The 21,152-nt window shown below is 42.7% G+C and overlaps 1 protein-coding gene across 17 annotated transcripts in view; it reads right to left on the bottom strand.

Moving 5' to 3' along the window:
- Nucleotides 1-21,152, bottom strand: part of slmapa (sarcolemma associated protein a) — a 222,540-nt gene that overhangs the window by 35,749 nt on the left and 165,639 nt on the right. For 12 of the 17 annotated variants that reach the window (XM_086001576.1, XM_086001573.1, XM_086001588.1 and 9 more), the window contains one exon: nt 8,770-8,832. The exons of the other annotated variants lie outside the window; for them this stretch is intronic. In XM_086001576.1, coding sequence (XP_085857702.1) covers nt 8,770-8,832 — 63 coding nt within the window. The remainder of the gene's footprint in view (nt 1-8,769; nt 8,833-21,152) is intronic. 17 annotated transcript variants of the gene reach the window in all.

Below are 21,152 nucleotides of genomic sequence, written 5' to 3' on the forward strand. Positions count from 1 at the left end.
CACTACTGATAAAGGACATTTTTCTCTGCATGGCACTGTTATTCCATAGTTATCTCAGAAGGTATTTTCACAGTTTCCTGATTCCATTTGTAAAGTGGATATCTCTTCAGGCACATTTTTGATCCTGTAACTTAGGGCTATGATTTATTGTGCTCCATTGTGCAAAACTAACTTCAAGCTCAGGTTAGTTTAAAAAAATATAATTAAATCTGAACAATGTCATGCCCTTAGGGCATTACAATACATTTTGTTTGGTTTAGTTTCTTAATTTATAAAATCAGCATGGATGTTATTATATGTTGAAGAGCAGTGGATTGTGGAAAATTAAGCACTTCTGATGAAAATCCTAATGTGCATTTTTTCACTTAATCCACACGAAGATTGGAAATTGAGTTTAAACACAAAATTTCAGAACTTTTGCAACAGGTCAGCCATCTTTACAAAGTAAATTGTCGGCTAAGACTACTTTAAAGGGTAGATTTCAATGGATAGAAAATCGCAGCAGTGCACAAGTAATTTTCCAATCTTCCCTGGGGTGTCCCAGGTACTTCACATCAAGTGAGAACTTAGAAAATCTATCCTAAAATTTTGGACCAAACCAGTGATTACAGTGGATCAGAATAGTACAGAATTCCAGCTCTTAAATTACATAAATGTCGAGTGTCTACTGTATTTAACTCCTTGCAGTCTGTGTTCATCTGCAAGGAATGCAAAATTGTTCCAGGTTCCAGGTGGAAAGATCTCGTTGTAAAACAGTAATTCCTGTGAAGCTGATCCAGGCAACAGCAATCCTCGTATAGCCAAATGGAAGCTGTCAAACTGTGCAAGGTTCACAGCACTGAGAGAATGAAAGGAAGCTGAGGGGGTAAACCTAGAGATGAATTAGGGAATGAAGAGCGAGAGATAAACAAGACAGATCAGGAAAAGGTGATACATAGGCATGTGGGGGGTAGGAAATGGGGAAGAGCATGTTTCTGTTACCTCCAGACTCAACTATTGGCCTCCCCCTTCTGCCACGTTCCGTAAACTTGAGTTCATCCTAAACTCTGCTGCCCATATCCTAACCAAGTCCCGCTCACCCATCACCCCTGTGCTTGCTGACCTACACTGGCACCAGATCTAGCAACGCCTTAAATTTAAAATTCTCATCCTTGTATTCAAATTCCTCCATGGCCTTGCCCCTTCCCATCTCTGTAACCTCTTCCAGCCCTACAACCCTCGGAAAACTATGTGTTCCTCCAATTCAGGCGTATTGTGCATCCCTGATTTCCTTCACCCCACCACTGGTGGCGGTGCCTTCAGCTGTCCAGGCTCTGAGCTCTGGAATTCCCTCCTTAAACTTCTCCGCCTCACTCTCCTCCTTTAAGACGCTGCTGAAAACCTACCTCTTTGACCAAGCTTTTGGTCACCTGTCCCAATATTTCCTTATGTGGCTCAGGGTCAAATTTTGTCCGAGAACGCTGTGAAGTTCCTTACGACCTTTTACTACATTAAAGGCGCTATACAAATGCAAGTTGTTGAGATGACAAAATAGTGGGGGGAGGGGAGGGAAAGGAGATAGAGGAAGAGAGAGCGAGAGTGAAAGATAACAGGGACTGAGAGCACCAGCAATGGGGGAATAAAATATGGCAAAGCGACGATAACATGGGGAAAGCGAGAAGCAAGTTTGGCATCCAATTTGTACAGAGAGTGAGGTCCCAAAAACAAGAAACGAATGAATGAACAGAATGTTTTACGTGATGATGTTTGAGGGAGCAATGTTAGCCAGGACACCTAGAAAACTCTCTGCTCTTCTTCAAATAGTGCAACGGGATCTTTTATAACCACCCAAGAATGGCAAAATTACTGCAAATATATTTTTGGAAGAATTGCTGAACGGAACAGTTAAAACTCTTTGCTATGTCGGTTTGGTATTTTCTATTTTTAACTGCTTGCTTTCTGGAGTGATTTCATCCATCACTCAGTTTATTGCTCATTTGTTTTTTTGCAGTTAACTTGTGTGAAGCATGTCAGTGCCAGAATTGTCAAATTTTCAAATGTTGCTTCAGAAATATTAAATTTATATTTGATGCAACTGGCTTGAATCAGTTATCAATTATATTGACTACAGTATTTAGTGAGCTACAATGCTGTTAATACCAATGCTACTTTCATAATACCTGGCAACACCCTGTCTGCACTTGCTCCTACGTCCGTCCACTTGTTTGAAAATAGTCAACTTTTTTGACTGGAGTATGCCTAGAAACAGTAAGAGCGCTGCAAAACTGAAGCAAACACCTACTTGTGTGCTGTGGAGTCCAGTGAGACAATGCATGTCTGTGATGTACTTCCCTTCAGTACCACATTTCCAATATGGGTAATTAATGAAAGGTAACTCCATTTGGTGGCTTTCAGCCACTGAAAAACTAGCTCGAAGTGGTAGAGGATCACTTCAAGGGAACAGACTGAGTAAGATGAGGTTACACTGACTGATTGTAAAGGAAAGCACACTTAAAACAAGGCAGAAATAGACTTGAGCTGAAAATCTGAGTTTCCTCCAGAATTGACGTCCCTGAACAGCCCTTACGGCTATATACTTGTTAATCTATGTAGAGACTGTATACTTTTAAAGAAGAAAATTTTCACATCCACCACTGAAATATCAGATTTGAATCGGAATCCAACTCTTAAATGAACACCTGAAAATATTAAAATGAAGAGTTGGAAACACAAGCAGTCAATTGCAAAACAGCTGAAATTACTTGGATGCATTTCAGTGTTAGTTTCTTTACTCTTGCCCATAAACTAGCCCAGTTTTGAAATTCAATCCCATCTTTATTTAATTAAAAAAGCATATGGAGCAAAATTCTTGCACCCAATTTTCATGAACATTTAAGTTATTGCATAATCCAACATATTTTAGCACTGTTCTTGGATTTAAGATAAACCTTAGGACACATGGTTTGGAAATACTAAAAAAAATTGAACTGTTTCAACAAAGAAAGTACTACCTGAAATAGTTAGCTACAACCTAGTTTATACAAAGAGGAAGTGCTGTAGATCTTGCATAGAGATGCAACTCCACCCCAGTAGGCCAGTGAACATGGCTGAAGTTTTTTTTCCATCAACAGGATTTTCTGGCTGAGCAGATCATGTACTTGACAAGGAAAATAATTCTTGTTAAAAATTTATAGACTGCACAACAGAACTTCAAAACAAATGATGTGGTTATAACTGTACTACCAGTCACAGCAGGAGGTCTGCAGCAGGCAAGATGATAGTTGTATTGGATAGCTGTGAACTGCACTCCTGCTAGAGGTTTCTGCACATGCATGCTTACACAGCCACTAATGTTTTGTCAAGTCTGCTTACTCAAAACATGGAAAAAAATTCTACTTAAGTCTACAAAAGTACCCAGAAGTTTCAATGAACCACTTGAGTGCTTTTTAAAGTGGGTTCTAACTTTGATTTAATTGTTGGAGAAATCATCTCCATTTTGGCCGGGAATAGTGATGTCACTTTATGCAGCCAACTATTTTTCATTACCATAGGTGTTAATTACAAATGTGCCATTTAAACCATATTAAGCACGCTATTTCGGGCAGTTCAAGCAGCTGTTCGCACCTCGTTAAAGTGCGATTACCTGTCATTAAGTCCTTTCAAACATCCCCGCCGCCTTCAGTCACCTGCCAAGACATCTCCTGCGATTGCTGCTTACCTGTTGTAGTGAAAATGACCAGCGGTGAAACTGACTAGACTGCTGCGTACTTCAGCCCCTTTCCGTTCTCCATAGCTGAATAAGGCGAAAAGCTTCCACCGCGCATAGCTTGTCTATAGCCACTGCTTTAGTACACCCTGAATATTTTCTGAGACGGAGGATGAAGATTCCCTCCGTGCTTTTTTGAAATGTCTTTGCTGCACCGGCCACTATGTCTAGTGGGCAAATTGCGTTGACACCAGCACGCCTGCTATACATGGTGGGGACTATATTACCTTTATAGAAATATACATGACTCAGACTTGTAAGTATTGTACTATAGGGACCCAAGTGGCTATTGCAATTATGCTGTCCTCCCCCTCCCAACCGTCCCACGACAACACTAGCCACCAGATGATTTATTTTCATTAATCTTTTTAAATCAGAGGCATTAGAATGATCCTGCCATGGTCTTTGATCCTCAGCTTTTAGTGAAAGGACAGACACAAGTTTAATGTTTTGGTAGCTGCGACCCGAGAAGTCAGCCTCACTGATATTAGTGAACAAAGACTATTTTGTGTTCCTTTCATTTATCAGTCTTTGAAATCCTATAAACAATGGTTACCGAAACACCAGTTGATCACACATGAATTTTAGTTTAAGAAAGTGACCAGTGATTTCGACAAAGTTACTGGTAATGAATGTAAGTTTATCAATATAGTTGAAGATTAATGGAGACACAAAATTTTACTTTTTGGAATTTTAACAACCATTGGAATTTTAACAACCAAAGGTAAAGATATTTGATAGATATATCTAGTTGAGGAATGTTTAATAGATTAAGAAAAACATCAGAATTTAAACTGTGATAAACTGCATCTGGTATATCTGATGATGGAGAAGCATTTGCAATTCTAATGAAAGTTACTCATGTGTTTTAATAAAGTAGTTATCCAAAATGTGCATTTATACTGACAAAAAATGTATGTAACAGATGCAAATAGTATGAGAAATCCACACATTCCTGCAGCACAAACTCTGACTGTTGATTAGGGGTTGAAGGCAGGTCAGATTACATTTAAAGGAGACACATCATTGCACAGGAGATAGATGGGCCACTCTGATCAAAGATCAACTGAGATAATAGTTTTCAGCAAAGGTTTGGTTCTGAAGAAAAACAGTCAGAGATTACAGACTGACTGAAAAATAAAAACGGATGTAGCAAATAATCAATCCACAGTCCCAAATATCTTAATTGGAACAACTATTTTTCCTTCACTTTTCAATCAATCACTCTACATCACATTCTGAGAATCTTGTTTGATCCATGGCTCTCACGTGGCCCAACCATAATTGCTAAGTAGATACGGTAATGTGAGCAATTTCAACCACAGTGCATCAGTCTTTTCACTTGATCAAAATAGTTTCCTCACAATCTTATGAGAACAGTTGCAACTTTATTCCTTAAAAAAGTAGATTTACCTTGAGGAAATAGGAGTTGAGTCACTGCACAGACCGAACACTGTTGTATATCATCAGGGTTAGAAGAAAATTTAGATTTCACTGCCAATGATGGAGGACAAGTAGAAATTTAAGTGGCAGCAATTCCCATAGCTTACTAGAAGTTTGATACTTGCTTCATTTCAAGGTTACTTAAGAGTTCATGAATAAAACAAGACTGCAGATTCAAATGTCTCATTTCCAGGGTAAACACAATAGATACTTGACAAAGTTGGTGCCTTGTCGTAGTGCACCAGTGCTCCAATACTACGGTGCCAGGACACAAGTTTATATCAGATTTTCCACAACTCAAGCTCATAATTTTGCTTATATTGACAGGGAGGCATCAAGAGGCAGCCAGGTACTTTACCATAAAAAGTGAAGGAGGAAATTAAATCAGTGTGGCATATCACATCTCGAAGAGGGCACAAAGGCCTGAAAGCAGGTAACCTCGGTGCCCTCTATAGAGGGTTATGGTATGTGATCCACAGGAGCTAGAAGGGAGAGGTTGGGGGAAACACACACACATTGACGAAATGAGCACAGTGAGTTAGCACACTGCCCTTTCATTTCTGTGACCAGGGCTTGAATTGATCAAAGAAGACTGAGAGTAAGAGTTTGTGCTGAATCAGCTTCAAGAGTCTTGGGTAAAATGAGCTTGGGCAATCTTAATTCAAGTCTCAGTGGAAGCAAGTCCATAATACAAAACTGCCCATTGTTTTATAGCACTAATAGACTGTCTTACTCAGAGGCCACAATGATTACTGGTGTGTCCTCAGCCTTCGACATGGTTGACCACACCATCCTCCTCCAACGCCTCTCTTCTGTTGTCCACCCGAGTGGTGGGACTGCCCTCGCCTAGCTCCATTCTTTCCTATCCAGTCGTAGCCAATCTCCTGCAATGGCTTTTCTTCCCATCCCCGCACCATTACCTCTGGAGTCCCCCAAGGACCTATCTTTGGTCCCCTCCTATTTCTCATCTACATGCTGCCCCGCAAGGATATCACCTGAAGACATAACGTCATGCTCCACATGTATGCTGACGATACTCTACCTCATCACCACCTCTCTCAACCCTCCACTGGCTCAGTGTTACATCCCATCTCGGATGAGTTGAAATTTCCTCCAATTAAATATTAGAAACATAGAAAAATAGGAGCAGGAGTAGGCCATTTGGCCCTTCGAGCTTGCTCCACCATTCAATATGATCATGGCTGATCCTCTGTCTCAATACCATATTCCCGCTCTCTCCCCATATCCCTTGACGCCTTTTGTGTCTAGAAATCTATCTATCTCCTTCTTAAATATATTCAGTGACTTGGCCTCCACAGCCTTCTGTGGTAGAGAATTCCACAGGTTCATCACCCTCCGAGTGAAGAAATTTCTCCTCATTTCAGTCCTAAATGTCCTACCCTGTATCCGGAGACTGTGACCTCTCGTTCTAGACCCCCCAGCCAGGGGAAACATCCTCCCTGCATCCAGTCTGTCTAGCCCTGTCAGAATTTTATACGTTTCAATGAGATCCCCTCTCATTCTTCTAAACGCTAGTGAATACAGGCCTAGTCGACCCAATCTCTCCTCATACGACAGTCCTGCCATCCCAGGAATCAGTCTGGTGAACCTTCGCTGCACTCGCTCTATGGCAAGTATATCCTTTCTTAGGTAAGGAGACCAAAACTGCACACAGTACTCCAGGTGTGGTCTCACCAAGGCCCTGTATAACTGTAGTAAGACATCCTTGCTCCTGTACTCAAATCCTCTTGCAATGAAGGCCAACATACTATTTGCCTTCCTAACTGCTTGCTGCACCTGCATGTTTGCTTTCAGTGATTGGTGTACAAGGACACCCAGGTCCCTTTGTACATTCACTAAATATTGGAAAGACCAAAACCACTGTCTTTGGCCCCTGACACAAACTCTGTTCCCTAGCCACTGATTCCAGTCGTCTCTCTGGCCACCGTCTCAGGCTGAACCAGACTGTTCGGAAGAGAGATAGCGACAAGGGGTCATCAATTTCAAATAGTCACCAAGAGTAATGAGAGATATTGGGAGAAATTTCTTTATGCAGAGTTGTCGGGACATGGAACGCTTTGTCACTGGGAATGCTTTGTCACAGGGAATAGCTAAAGCAGGCACCATTGCATCTCAAGGCAAAACTGGATAAATATTTGCAACAGAGGAAGATATAGAGCTATGAGGAAAGAGGAAGGCAACAGAATTACTTTTAGCTTGCTTTAGCAAAACGCTGACATAGACATGATGGGCCAAATAGCCACCAGTGTTATAAAATTCTATGGTTCTCTGCCTCAATACTAAATTTAGATTACTATACTTGAGAGTCACCGTGCCCGTGGCTAAATCAGCCATCGACATTGATGGAGTGAGACTACTAATCTATTGCCCATCAGTGTCAAGTTACAAGCAGTTTTCTGCTGTGGTTCAAACTCATTGAGAACCTGAATGATCATCAAAATATTTTACTTATAACCAAGATAGCTCGAGAGAAGAGACTTTCATACCATCAGTCCGTGCTAGGTTCCAAACCTAGATCTCTGACAGTTTGCTAACCATATTCACCTTCTTTAGGATACATTTAGGTAAAATATCATTCCCACATTACAACAGTGAATACACTCCAAAAGTACTTCATTGGCTATAAAGCACTTTGAGACGTCCGGTGGTCATGAGAGGCGCTATATAAATGTAAGTTTTTCATTCTTTCTTACCAACAGGATCACAGGCTTCCACCAATGCAGTTATCAAACCGATTACCAGAAACTGCACAAGAGCTTGTTTGAGGGATAAATCCAGAGTATATGGGAACACCTAAAATAGACCATAAAATTTTTCTTGGCAGATTTGAGATGGCAGCTTCACATTTTGCCAAGTTTTAAAATGGGTAAACAGTACTGAAATGCTTTAAGGAGACCAATGTACTGGCCCTTGGATGAATTTTGGGAGCCATTTCTCGTAACACATACAATGAATTATGTTATAAAAGCTACCATCTCATATCTGATAAATATTTTAATTGAATTGCCCACAACATAGTGCAACCACCATACATAACCAAAACAGAGTAACGACTGTGAAATTTGAATGGAAATCTGCTGAACCTACATTACCACAGACTGGTAAATTACTACTCCAAAAAGGGAAGCTTCACTATGAAACAATTTCTTCTGAAGATTTTCCCATAATTAAGATTTAAGAAATTTAACAAGCTTCCAAGTCGTGACAAACTTGAGTATCTTTATCCAGACCACAGTTCAAACGCATCTAAAATAAAAAAGAAATCTACTTCTAACACCATTAAAAATAATTTAAGAGGCTTTCCACACAGCAGTTTTAAGATCAAAGTAACTTGGAAAAATTAAAGTATATAAACACCTTCATAAGAAACATCTGTACGACCTGAAATTTGTCATATTTCATGAGAAAGTTTGTACATTATTCATGATCAGTTCAGTGTTTAAAAAATAAAGGATTGGGGGGGGGGGGGGGGGGCGGGATCAGAAAATAGCCATCAACAATTGACACATCAAGGAGGTTTGTATTGGGTCAGCTAACAAATGAATACACCCTATACTTACACTTGAGATGATCCAGCTCACTTTCATGTTTTCTGCTGGAGGCCCTCGCCTCTGCCAAGAGGTCTGCGGTGGGGTGAAGCAGAAGAGAAGCAGAAGAGCAGTGCAGATGAAACAGAAGCCAGCAAACATAGAACACAGAAAAGCAAGAAAGGCTGCGTGAGAATGAAACAGAAGCCAACATGAAAGCCTTATCCCTTAAAGTGCTGGCTCATATCAGCCTTTAAAATGGGAAAGTGTGCAGAATTTAGAGTTCCACATCACAGTTATTTTTAATTCAATAAAATGTATACTAAAAAGGTACAAATACAGTAGGATCTTCTCCGATTGCATACTATTTGAATAATGGTATGCAAAGAATATAAGCCACATAATTCATACATTTTGCTCCTTGTAGCCAAACTGAGTGCTCATAAGGTTTCTGCCATATTTGACACACACATCCAACTGTGAATGAGTGCTGTAAGTAACCTATCAAATATGACTGACACTTGTTTGAAATGTATTTGTACCGTAATTTTGATTCATGGTTTTATATTGGAACCAATCTTAATTTCAACTTCTTGGGATTGAAAAATAGCGTTGCTTCTTTGGGCTATTTTACTTTTGATCATGGATTACCAGAAATTAAAGTACAATTCACAATACAAAAGGTGAGGAGCAAAACAGGACTTGAATGCACAATTAACAATCAGCACTTTTTCTCCTGCCGTAGAGTTTCAGAGCAAGACAGTAAAGTACATTGTGTGGCAGGTCAGGACAGAACAATGCACAGACACAAATATGCTTTGGCCACATCAATTTAATAAGTGGTGCATGGACCTACCAGCCCTATTTTTGAGTGTTTTATTTTCGAGGAAGGGGTGGGAAGGGCGAAGGAGATGAATGAATAAAGTGCGAGTCACCACCTGGAGTGAAACTGCAGCTTCACACTCAGCAGTGAAGTTATAGTTGCATTACTAGGTACAGGGGATCTTTGAAGCACATAGCTCCACAAATCATTCTTTTCAAATATAAATTTGCATTTGCTTAGCGATTTATTGGGGCTTTTCATGCAGTAAATACAATTACCAATTCTGAATAATTGGGAGTGTAGACAACAATAAATGCACGGTATTAATAAACTACTCTAACAAAAATGGAAAAGAGATATCTCGCATTGAAATCTTCACAAAGACGAATGAAACAGATAAGTTAATTTTCTTTAATTTGGTTAATCTGTCTTATATATTATATAAATGACTGGAAGATGGGCATATATTTGCATAATTGTATAAATTTGCTTGAACCTTTTAGTGGGCAGGTTTTATACTGAAGAGTCAGACCACAGGAGAATGATCTTTTTTTCCCTTTGCTGTGGAGAGAAATTAAGAGAAAATGATATCCAATTTAAGCAACAAATTAAAATTTGCGTTAGCCTAATAAAGAGACTTGTACTTAAAGGAAATTATTATGCTTGTAATAATTAAGTTAGTAAAAAACGGAGACTTGTTTAAGCATTTGTTTGCGTAGCAACAAGAATGTGCATGCATAACATTTGCAAACATTTCATGTTATTGTACACAGGTATTTCAAAAAATATTTTTAGAATTAATTCATTCTATAACTTTGATGATGCAAGATGATTGTTGGATATAAAAAAAACTGCCAAAAAAACAAAGCAACTTTACTCAATCTCAACAAATCGCTCACTCCCCCCAGCAGGAATTGGTTTACTTAAATGGTGATTCATGTATTCTGGTGTGTGATATGGTAGAAACTGAATCGTTAGTATTTTGAAAGACACATGATACTCAGTAGATCATTTCTGCTACAGAGTTCGACATAAAATATGCCATGCACATCACAAACTGGTGGAAGACTTTTACAATAGATATGGCTTGTCCCCTGCCCCTCATCCCCCCAAATTAAACTTTCATAGTCTCGACATGATTTTGAATAATCAGTTGTGTATCTACTTCTCTATTAGTAACCAATTACACATATTATACTTTAAAAATAAACACACACACAAACGTAAGATGAATTGCTTATATGGATACATTTCTATATTATAAAAACTATTGCCAGAAAAAACATTTGTGTGACCAGCGATTGAAAAATGATTTTAAATGCTCAACATGGATTTTCATGACGACATTCATGAACATATTTAGTTTACAAAAAAAAAGCATTTTCCAAGCTACCAGGAGGCCGAGTCCTCCGAGAGCTCTCCTGACCTCTTTTTCCCAGTACACTGATGACTGTGTCGGTGCTGCTTCCTGCTTTCGCCCAGAACTGGAAAATGTCATCAACTTTGGTTCCAATCTCCACCCCGCCCTAATCTACACATGGTCCATCTCAACAACTTGCATTTATATAGCGTCTTTAATGCAGTAAAACATCCCAAGGCGCTTCACAGGGGTATTATAAGATTAAAAAGTTGACACCGAGCCACATAAGGAGAAACTAGGGCAGGTGATCAAAAGCTTGGTCAAAGAGGTAGGTTTTTAAAGGAGGAGAGGCGGAGAGGTTTAGGGAGAGAATTCCAGAGCTTAGGGCCAAGGCAACAGAAGGCACGGCCACCAATGGTTGAGCGATTATAATCAGGGATGCTCAGGAGGGCAGAATTAGAGGAGTGCATATATCTTGGCGGTTGAGGCTGGAGGAGATTACAGAGATAGGGAGGCCATGGAGGGATTTGAAAACAAGAATGAAAATTTTGTAACCACGTTGCTTAACCAGGAGCCAATGTAGGTCAGCGAGCACAGGGGTGCTGGGTGAGCGGGACTTGGTGCGAGTTAGGACACGGGCAGCCGAGTTTTGGATTACTTCAAGTTTACGTAGGGTAGAACGTGGGAGGCCAGCCAGGAGTGCGGTGGAATAGTCAAGTCTAGAAGTAACAAAGGCATGGATGAGGGTTTCAGCAGCAGATGAGCTGAGGCAAGGGTGGAGACGGCCGATGTTACGGAAGTGGAAATAGGCGGTCTTAGTTATGCTGCAGATATGTGTGGTCGGAAGCTTAATTCAGGGCCAAATATGACACCAAGGTTGTGAACAGTCTGGTTCAGCCTCAGACTGATGTTAGGAGGAGAGATGGATTAGTGGCTAGGGAATGGAGTTTGTGGTGGAGACCAAAAACAATGGCTTCGGTCTTCCCAATATTTAATTGGAGAAAATTTCTGCTCATCCAGAACTGGATGTCGTCAAGCAGTCTGACAATTTAGAGACCGTGGAGGGGTCGAGAGAAGTGGTGGTGAGGTAGAGTTGGGTGTCATCAGCGTACATGTGGAAACTGACGCTGTGTTTTTGGATGATGTCGCCAAGGGGCAGAATGCAGATGAGAAATAGGAGGGGGGGCAAGGACAGATCCTTGGGGGACACCAGAGGTAACAACAGGAAGAGAAGCCATTGCAGGTGATTCGCTGGCTACAATTAGATAGATAAGAATGGAACCAGGCGAGTGCAGTCCCACCCAGCTGGACGACGGTGGAGAGGCGTTGGAGGAGGATGGAGTGGTCAACCATGTCTAAGGCTGCAGACAAGTCAAGAAGGATGAGGAGGGATAGTTTACCTTTGTCACAGTCACAAAATGTGTCATTTGTGACTTTGATGACAGCCGTTTCGGTACTGTGGCAGGGGCGGAAACCTGATTGGAGGAATTCAAACATGGAGTTGCAGGAAAGATGGGCACGGATTTGGGAGGCGACAACACGTTCAAGGACTTTGGAGAGGAAAGGGAGGTTGGAGATGGGGCAGTAGTTTGCAAGGACGGAGAGGTCAAGGGTTGTTTTTTGAGAAGGGTGATGATGGCAGATTTGAGGAGAGGGGAACAGTACGAGAGAGAACCATTAACAATGTCAGCTAAAATGGGAGCTAGAAAAGGAAGTTGGGTGGTCAGCAGTTTGGTGGGAAAAAGGTTGAGGGAGCAGGAAGTGGACACTATGAGTGCGGAGAGGTCATGAGGGGAGATCGGAGAGAAACTGAAGAGAGTTCAGGGCTGGGCAGGGGGGAACCTTAGAGGAAGTTTGGGCAGGGGGGAACCTTAGAGGAAGTTTGGCCCGGTGGGTTAGGGGAAGGAAGGGAAGTGGCAGATGCAGCTGAATGGATGATCTCAATCTTAGAAACAAAGAAGTCCATGAGCTCCTTACACTTGTTGTCAGAGGTGAGTGTGGAGGAGATCTGGGAGAGGGGTTTAAGAAGACGGTTAGCAGTAGAGACTAGAAGCTGGGGTTTATCTTTGCATTGTAGAATGATTCTGGAATAGTGAGCAATTTTGGCAGACGAGAGCTGGACCCGATAATGCTTTATTTGGTCCAGCCAGATCTGGCGATGAATGGCTAAACCAGTTGTCCGCCATATCCGTTCAAGTCTTCGTCCCTTGGAGTTAAGGGAGCGAAGATCAGGGCCGTACCAGGGGGAACGGCCAGGGTAAGAGAGTAATTGTTTTAATAGGGGCTAGGGCATCAAAAGTGGTGGTGAGGGGGTGATTGAACAGATCGGTAGTTGCAGAAATGTTGTGGTGAATGGAAAGCCAAAGGCTGGACAGTTGGGATTTCATAAGTGTAGTTGTAAGAGAGTTGGGAGAGAGACTTTTCCAGGGGTGGACACAGAAGGAAGTAGGGTTGAGCGAGGAGAAGAGGGGGGGGGGGGGGGAGATGTGGGTGGAGAGTGATACAAGGAAGTGGTCAGAGATGGCCTTATCTGCAATTAACGATGGGAGTAGCGAGGTCATGAGAGTTGGCAAGGTCAAGGGGGTGGCAGTGAATATGGGTTGGGGAGTTTACATGGAGGGAGAGATTAAGGGAGGATAGGAGGCTAGTGAACTCAGAGGAGAGAGAGCATGATGAATTGAGATGGAGGTTTAAATCACCGAGGATGAGACGTCGTTTGGTGCAGAGGCTGAGGGAGGAAAGCAGTGAAGCATCTCTGACTCTTCCCTTCCCTTCCTCGACTTCTCTATCTTCATTTCAAGGGATAGGCTGTCCATCAATGTCCACTACAAACCCACCGACCCCCACAGCTAGCTTGATTATACTTCCTCCCACCCTGCTTCCTGTAAGGACTCTATTCCATTCTCAACAAGGGGTCCTGCAACCAAAGTTCTCAGTTTAGACTGGTCCTGAAAGGAGTGAATAGCTGGAAACAGGTTTTTGGGATACCATGCTGCTACTTTTCAACCCCACGAGTCACAGCTGTGTTCAATTATGACAGATAGCCTTCTGATATTTCGGATTTCCAACATCTGCAGTATTTTGCTATCGTTCTGATATTTGGATATGTCACTTCAAATTTCAAAAACTGAGTGTGGGTATAATGGTTGCCTGCATCTGGCCTTTTCACTCTATTCCTGCACCACCAGCCCGTTGACAGGTGATGGCTAACAGGAACACTTCCAGTGCCTACTTTCATTTATTATCTTGATATTATGGATGTTGGTCTAAATTAAACGTCATTATGGTGAAGCTCAAAGACTTTGTTACTTTTGTTTGAACAAGGATTGGAAGCAAAGTTTTGTAATCTAGCGAAATCTGTTATTTGCTTTTTTGTGTTAATTTTACTTCTTAATTAACCTGATTCATAGTTTAAAGCCCGAAATGTACAGTCAGAGAGTTATTTGTCAATCTATCGAAGAGATTTGGAGAATATGAAGCAGCTTATACACAGCGGCGGACCTGGGTGCGGAGTGAGGAGCGAGCGAGCAGCGAGGTATAAAACTGGCAGCAGCGAGGCGAGGCCCGACCACAGCGGCGGACCTGGGTGTGGAGTGAGGAGCGAGGTATAAAACCGGCAGCTGCGAGGTGAGGCCCGACCACAGCGGCGGACCTGGGTGTGGAGTGAGGAGCGAGCGAGCGAGGTATAAAACCGGCAGCTGCGAGGCGAGGCTTACCAATTCAGCAACGGGAGAGAGAGGTAAAAAGTAATCAAAGTGTGACATCACCGGAAAGCAGGTAAGTGATTGGTTGGTGAGTATTTCTCTCTTTCTCCTTTTTTTCCCCAAACTTAAATTCTGTGGTTTATAGTTTCTAAGCTCTGAGGTGCAGCGGGGGCTGCTGGTAACCAAAAATTTAACTTAATTTAAAGGAAGTAAAGGGTAAGTCATGTCAGGACAGCTCAACCCCATAGTTTGCTCCTCCTGCACTATGTGGGAAATCAGGGACACTTCCTGTGTCCCTGACGACCATGTGTGCGGGAAGTGTGTCCAGCTGAAGCTACTGACAGACTGCATTGCGGCACTGGAGCAGCGGATGGATAGACATTGGAGCATTCGCGAGGCTGAGGAAGTCGTGGATAGCACGTTTAGGGAGGTGGTCACACCGCAGGTAAAGGTTGCACAGGTAGAAAGGGAATGGGTGACCATCAGGCAGAATACTAGGTGCAGGCAGATAGTGCAGGAATCCCCTGGGGTCATCCCCCTCTCGAACAGTTATACTGTTTTGGATACTGTTTGGGGGGGGGGCTTAGCAGGGGAAGGCAGCAGCAGCCAACCTCCTGGCACCAGGGGTGGTTCTGCTGCACAGGACGGGAGAAAAAAGAGGGGTAGAGCTATAGTGATAGGGGATTCTATTGTAAGGGGAATAGATAGGCGTTTCTGCGGCAGCAAACGAGACTCCAGGATGGTGTGTTGCCTCCCTGGTGCAAGGGTCAAGGATGTCTTGGAGAAGCTGCAGAAAATTTTGGAAGGGGAGGGTGAACAGCCAGTTGTCGTGGTGCATATAGGCACCAACGATATAGGTAAAGAACGGGATGAGGTCCTAAAAGCTGAATATAGGGAGTTAGGAGGTAAATTAAAAAATAGGACCTCAAAGGTAGTAATCTCAGGATTGCTACCAGTGCCACATGCTAGTCAGAGTAGAAACAGAAGGATACTTCAAATGAATACGTGGCTAGAGGAATGGTGCAAGGGGGAGGGATTCAAATTCCTAGGACATTGGAACCGGTTCTGGGGGAGGTGGGACCAGTACAAACCGGACGGTCTGCACCTGGGCAGGACCGGGACCGATGTCCTTGGGGGGAGTGTTTGCTAGTGCCGTGGGGGAGGGTTTAAACTAAAATGGCAGGGGGTTGGGAACCTGAGCAGGGAGACAAAGGAAAGGGAAACAAGGATAGAAGCAAAAGACAGGAAGGAGAAAAACAAAGATGGCAATCAGAGAAATCAAGGGTTTAAAACAAACATGGCCACAGTAAATAATAATTCTAAAAGGGCTAAGAGCGTTAAAAAAACAAGCCTTAAGGCTTTGTGTCTTACTGCAAGGAGCATCCGTAACAAAGTGGATGAATTAGCAGCGCAGAGGGGTAAATGAATATGATATGATTGGGATTACGGAAACATGGCTCCAGGGGGACCAAGGCTGGGAACTCAACATCCAGGGGTATTCAATATTCAGGAAAGATAGGCAAAAAGGAAAAGGAGGTGGGGTAGCATTGCTGATTAAAGAGGGGATTAACACAATTGCAAGGAAAGATATTAGCTCTGATGATGTGGAATCTGTATGGGTAGAACTGAGAAATACCAAAGGGCAGTAAACATTAGTGGGAGTGGTGTATAGACCCCCAAACAGGAATGCAGAGGTTGGGGATGGCATTAAAAGGGAAATTAGAGAAGCGTGCAATAAGGGCACAGCAGTCATCATGGGTGACTTTAATCTACATATAGATTGGGCTAACCAAATTAGTAACAATACTGTGGAGGAGGAATTCCTGGAGTGTATACGGGATGGTTTCCTGGACCAATATGTCGAGGAACCAACTCGGGATCAGGCCATCTTAGACTGGGTATTATGCAATGAGAAAGCACTAATTAGCAATCTTGTTGTGCGAGGCCCCTTGTGTCGGAGCGATCATAATATGATAGAATTCTTCATTAAGATGAAGAGAATTCTTCATTAAGATGAAGAGTGAAGTAGTTGACTCAGAGACTAAGGTCCTGAATTTAAATAAAGGGAACTATGATGGTATGAGACGCGAGTTGGGTAGGATTGATTGGGGAATGTCACTCAAAGGGTTGACGGTGGATAGGCAATGGCAAACATTCAAAGATCGCATGGATGAACTACAGAATTAGTTTATCCCAGTTTGGCATAAAAATAAATCAAAAAAGGTGACTCAACCGTGGCTAACAAGGGAAATTAGGGATAACAAGATCCAAAGAGAGGACATATAAATTGGCCAAAAAAAGCAGCAAACCTGAGGATTGGGAGCAGTTTAGGATTCAGTAAAGGAGGACAAAGGGATTAATTAAGAGGGGAAAAATAGATTATGAAAGTAAGCTTGCAGGGAACATAAAAACTGACTGTAAAAGCTTTTAGATATGTGGAGAGAGAAAGATTGGTGAAGTCAAGCGTAGGTCCCTTACAGTCAGAATCGGGGGAATTTATAATGGGGAACAAAGAAATGGTAGACCAATTAAATCCATATTTTGGTTCTGTCTTCACAAAGGAGGACACAAATAAACTCCCAGAGATGTCGGGGAACATAGGGACTAATGAGAGGGAGGAACTGAAAGAAATCAGTATTTGTAGGGAAATGGTGTTGGGGAAGTTGACGGGATTAAAGGCCGATAAATCCCCAGGGCCTGATAATCTACATCCTAGGGTACTCAAGGAAGTGGCCCTGGAGATAGTAGATGCATTGCTGGTCATCTTCCAGAACTCGATAGACCCTGGAACAGTACCCATGGATTGGAGGGTAGCTAATGTTACCCCACTATTCAAAAAAGGTTGGTGAGAAAATGCGGGGGATTATAGACCGGTAAGCCTGACATCGGAAGTGGAGAAAATGCTAGAGTCCATTATAAAAGATGTAATAGCAGAGCACTTGGAAAGCAGTGACAGGATTGGACAAGGTCAACATGGATTTACAAAAGGTAAATCGTGCTTGACTAATCTACTGGAATTTTTTGAGGATGTAACTGGTAAAATAGATAAGGGAGAACCAGTGGATGTGGTGTATTTGGACTTTCAGAAGGCTTTCGATAAGGTCCCACATAAGAGATTAGCGTGCAAAATTAAGGCACATGGGACTGGGGCAAGGTATTGACTTGGCGGATAGAAAGCAGAGAGTTGGAATAAACGGGTCGTTTTCCGAGTGGCAGGCAGTGACTAGTGGGGTACCGCAAGGATCGGTCCTAGGACCCCAGCTGTTCACAATATATATTAATGATCTGGACGAGGGAATTGGATGCACCTTGAGTATTGTGTGCAGTTTTGGTTGCCTTATCTGAGGAAGGACGTTCTTGCCATGGAAGGAGTGCAGCGAAGATTTACCAGGCTGATACCTGGGGTGGCAGGAATGACGTATGATGAGAGATTGTGTCGATTGGGCTTATACTCACTGGAGTTTAGAAGATTGAGAGGGGATCTCATCGAAACCTATAAAATTCTGTCAGGCCTGGACAGACTAGATGCAGGAAGGATGTTTCCGATGGCCGGGGAGTCCAGAACCAGGGGTCATAGTCTAAGGATAAGGGGCAAGCCATTTAGGACTGAGATGAGGAGGAATTTCTTCACCCAGAGAGTGGTGGACCTGTGGAATTCTCTGCCACAGAGGGCGGTGGAGGCCAGTTCATTAAATATATTCAAGAAGGAGTTGGATATATTTCTTAAGGCTAAAGGGATCAAGGGATATGGTGAGAAGGCAGGGACAGGGTACTGAATTTGGATGATCAGCAATGATCTCATTGAATGGCAGAGCAGGCTCGAGGGTCCGAATGGCCTACTCCTGCTCCTATCTTCTATGTTTCTATACTTCATGAAGTGATCTTAGCAGCATGAGAGGTTTATTGGTTACCAGAAGCATTGTAATTCGCAGGTGGCTTGAAATACAAGGATACGCTTTGGTTCATAGGAAATATGAGCCGTTTAAAAAAATGTGCCTTTGCGCTTGGCAAAAGAATAAGTACCTGGAGGAGTCTGAATTGTAACATCTGGGAGTGAGCAAAAACTAACGAAATAGTTCAAAGGCTCTTAAATAAATAATGAAAGTGAAGCTCAGTTTTATCATCAGACCAAAATACTGAAATGCAACTTTCCATCTCCAATGTTGGTTTGTAGAATACTAATAAATTTCCCATGATATTGCACACGGGAATCAAGATTTGTACAGTCTTGAAAGGTTTCATCTTGATGTTTCCGAATAATAAGACGACAATAAATCCTAAAACTAGGGACAACAAAAGCTTCCACTACAATAACATTGAAACTAGAAATAACTCAATAAACTGAAAACACTGCAAATCAGCAAAAATCACAGCCTGTTAATAGGAGCAGGCCTGCAACCTGAAACAGATACCCCATTTATCAGGTGAAAATTAAAAAAAAAATCAAGTTCTAAACACCTGAAAAAGAGAGGCAAACAAAACCTGAGTGGCCGGAGTTTCAGAAAACTTTCAGAAACTGATCCTCAGTGCCGCCCAGTGGCCAGAGTTTGCAACCACATCCTGACAGCAATGATATAAATGCTGACACAAAAGCATCACCAAAAATTGTGACAACATAGGTTTGTGGGCAGGAATTGCACGCCAACCCAAGTTTTTAAAAAAACATACAAATACCTCAAGCAGTTCATTGTTAATGCGTTATTGTTGGGCGTTAGCCTTGACTCAGTGGTAGCACCTTTGCCTCCACGTCAGAAGGTAGAGGATTCAAGCCCCACTCCAGAGACTTGAGCACATAACCTAGGCTGATCGTTCAGTGCAGTACTGAGGGGCTCCTGCACTACTGGAGGTGCTGTCTTTCGCTCTCTCAAAAAGATCCCATGGCACTTTTTGATTAGAGCAGGGCAGTTATCCCAGCGTCCTGGCCAATATTTATCCTTCAACCAACATCACTAAAAACAGATTATCTGGTCATGTATCTCATTGCGGCTTGTGAGAAATTGGCTGCCATATTTCACAACATTAGAACAGTGACTATACTACAAAAATAATTAATTGGCTAGGAAGCACTTTGGGAACTCCTGAGGACATTAACACTATATAAATGCAAGTTCTTTCTTTCTTATGCAGTGAACAAATCAAGCATTACTGTGAAGTAGAAGTAGCAGAATGGTAACTGCGTAATAAATTGATTCAGACAGTCATTCGAAAAGATTGCAATATTAGAATTTTTTCCAAGCACATCGCTGATTTATACACTAAGCCAAAGCAAGAACTCTCAGTGTTTGGGTTGAAAGATCTCAACTTTATATATTAACCAATCAAAATCCTTCAATTTTGAATTACTGTCCACAGATCAAAAACAAAACCAGCAGAAGGCCACCATGTACAAACCATCCTACCCGCAGTACTACAACCAAGTTGTAGAAGGCCCACATGTCCCCAAGCAGACTAGCAATAAACACATACTTCCTCTTAAACTGCATGTGCTTATCTAGCTTTCCCTTGAATGCATCTATGCTATTCACCTCAACTGCTCAGTGGTAGTGAGTTCCACATTCTAACTACTCTAGGTAAAGTAGTTTTCCCTGAATTCCCTGAAACATCTCTACATCTCCCCTATCAAACCCTTTCATAATCTTGAAGACCTCTATGTGCAGCTAGGACCAACCTAAAAAAGGGTATCAGGACTGCCAAAAGGAAACAGACACTGCAGATAGAGGATCATTTCCACAACAACTCGGACCCCTGGCGCATGTGGCAAGGCATCCAGTCCATCACTGACTACAAGAGCAAAAGCACCAGCCCCCCGGTTAGCGATGCCTCCCTTCCGGAGGAGCTTAACAACTTCTACGCTCGCTTCGACGGGGACAACAGGGAGCCGGCTACCAAAGCCTTGCCACCCCCGGAAGACCAGGTGCTCACTCTGTCGACCTCCGACATAAGGGGTGTTCTACACGGAGTGAACACACGAAAGGCTGCTGGACCGGATAGCATCCCTGGACGGGTACTCAAGGAATGTGATCAGCTGGCTGATGTCTTCACCGCCATCTTCAATCTGTCATTGGCCCAGGCAGTAGTCCCTACATGCTTCAAGACCGCTACCATTATTCCTGTGTCAAAACAAACGGCTGTGACGTGCCTGAACGACTATCGACCTGTCGCACTCACACCCATCATAATGAAGTGTTGAGAGAGACTGGTCCTGGCTCACATCAAAGCCAGTGTTCCCGCCTCTCTTGACCAACACCAGTTTGCCTATCGTGCAAACAGATCAACGGAGGATGCAATCACAACTGCTCTACACTCTGCACTGAATCACTTAGATGGTAAAGAGACCTACATCAGAATGCTGTTCATAGACTACAGCTCAGCATTCAACACTATCGTCCCCAACAAGCTGGCCACCAACCACCAAACTCCACACTCTTGGCCTGAAGGACTTCCTAACAAACAGACCCCAGTCTGTCAAATTAGGTAACCACACCTCCCCCCCCCCCCGCCCCCCCCGACCCTGAACACAGGGGCCCCA

This window comes from Somniosus microcephalus, chromosome 11 (assembly GCF_052327205.1).
Source record: "Somniosus microcephalus isolate GS21.2 chromosome 11, FLI_Smic_1.0, whole genome shotgun sequence".
NCBI lineage: Eukaryota > Metazoa > Chordata > Chondrichthyes > Squaliformes > Somniosidae > Somniosus > Somniosus microcephalus.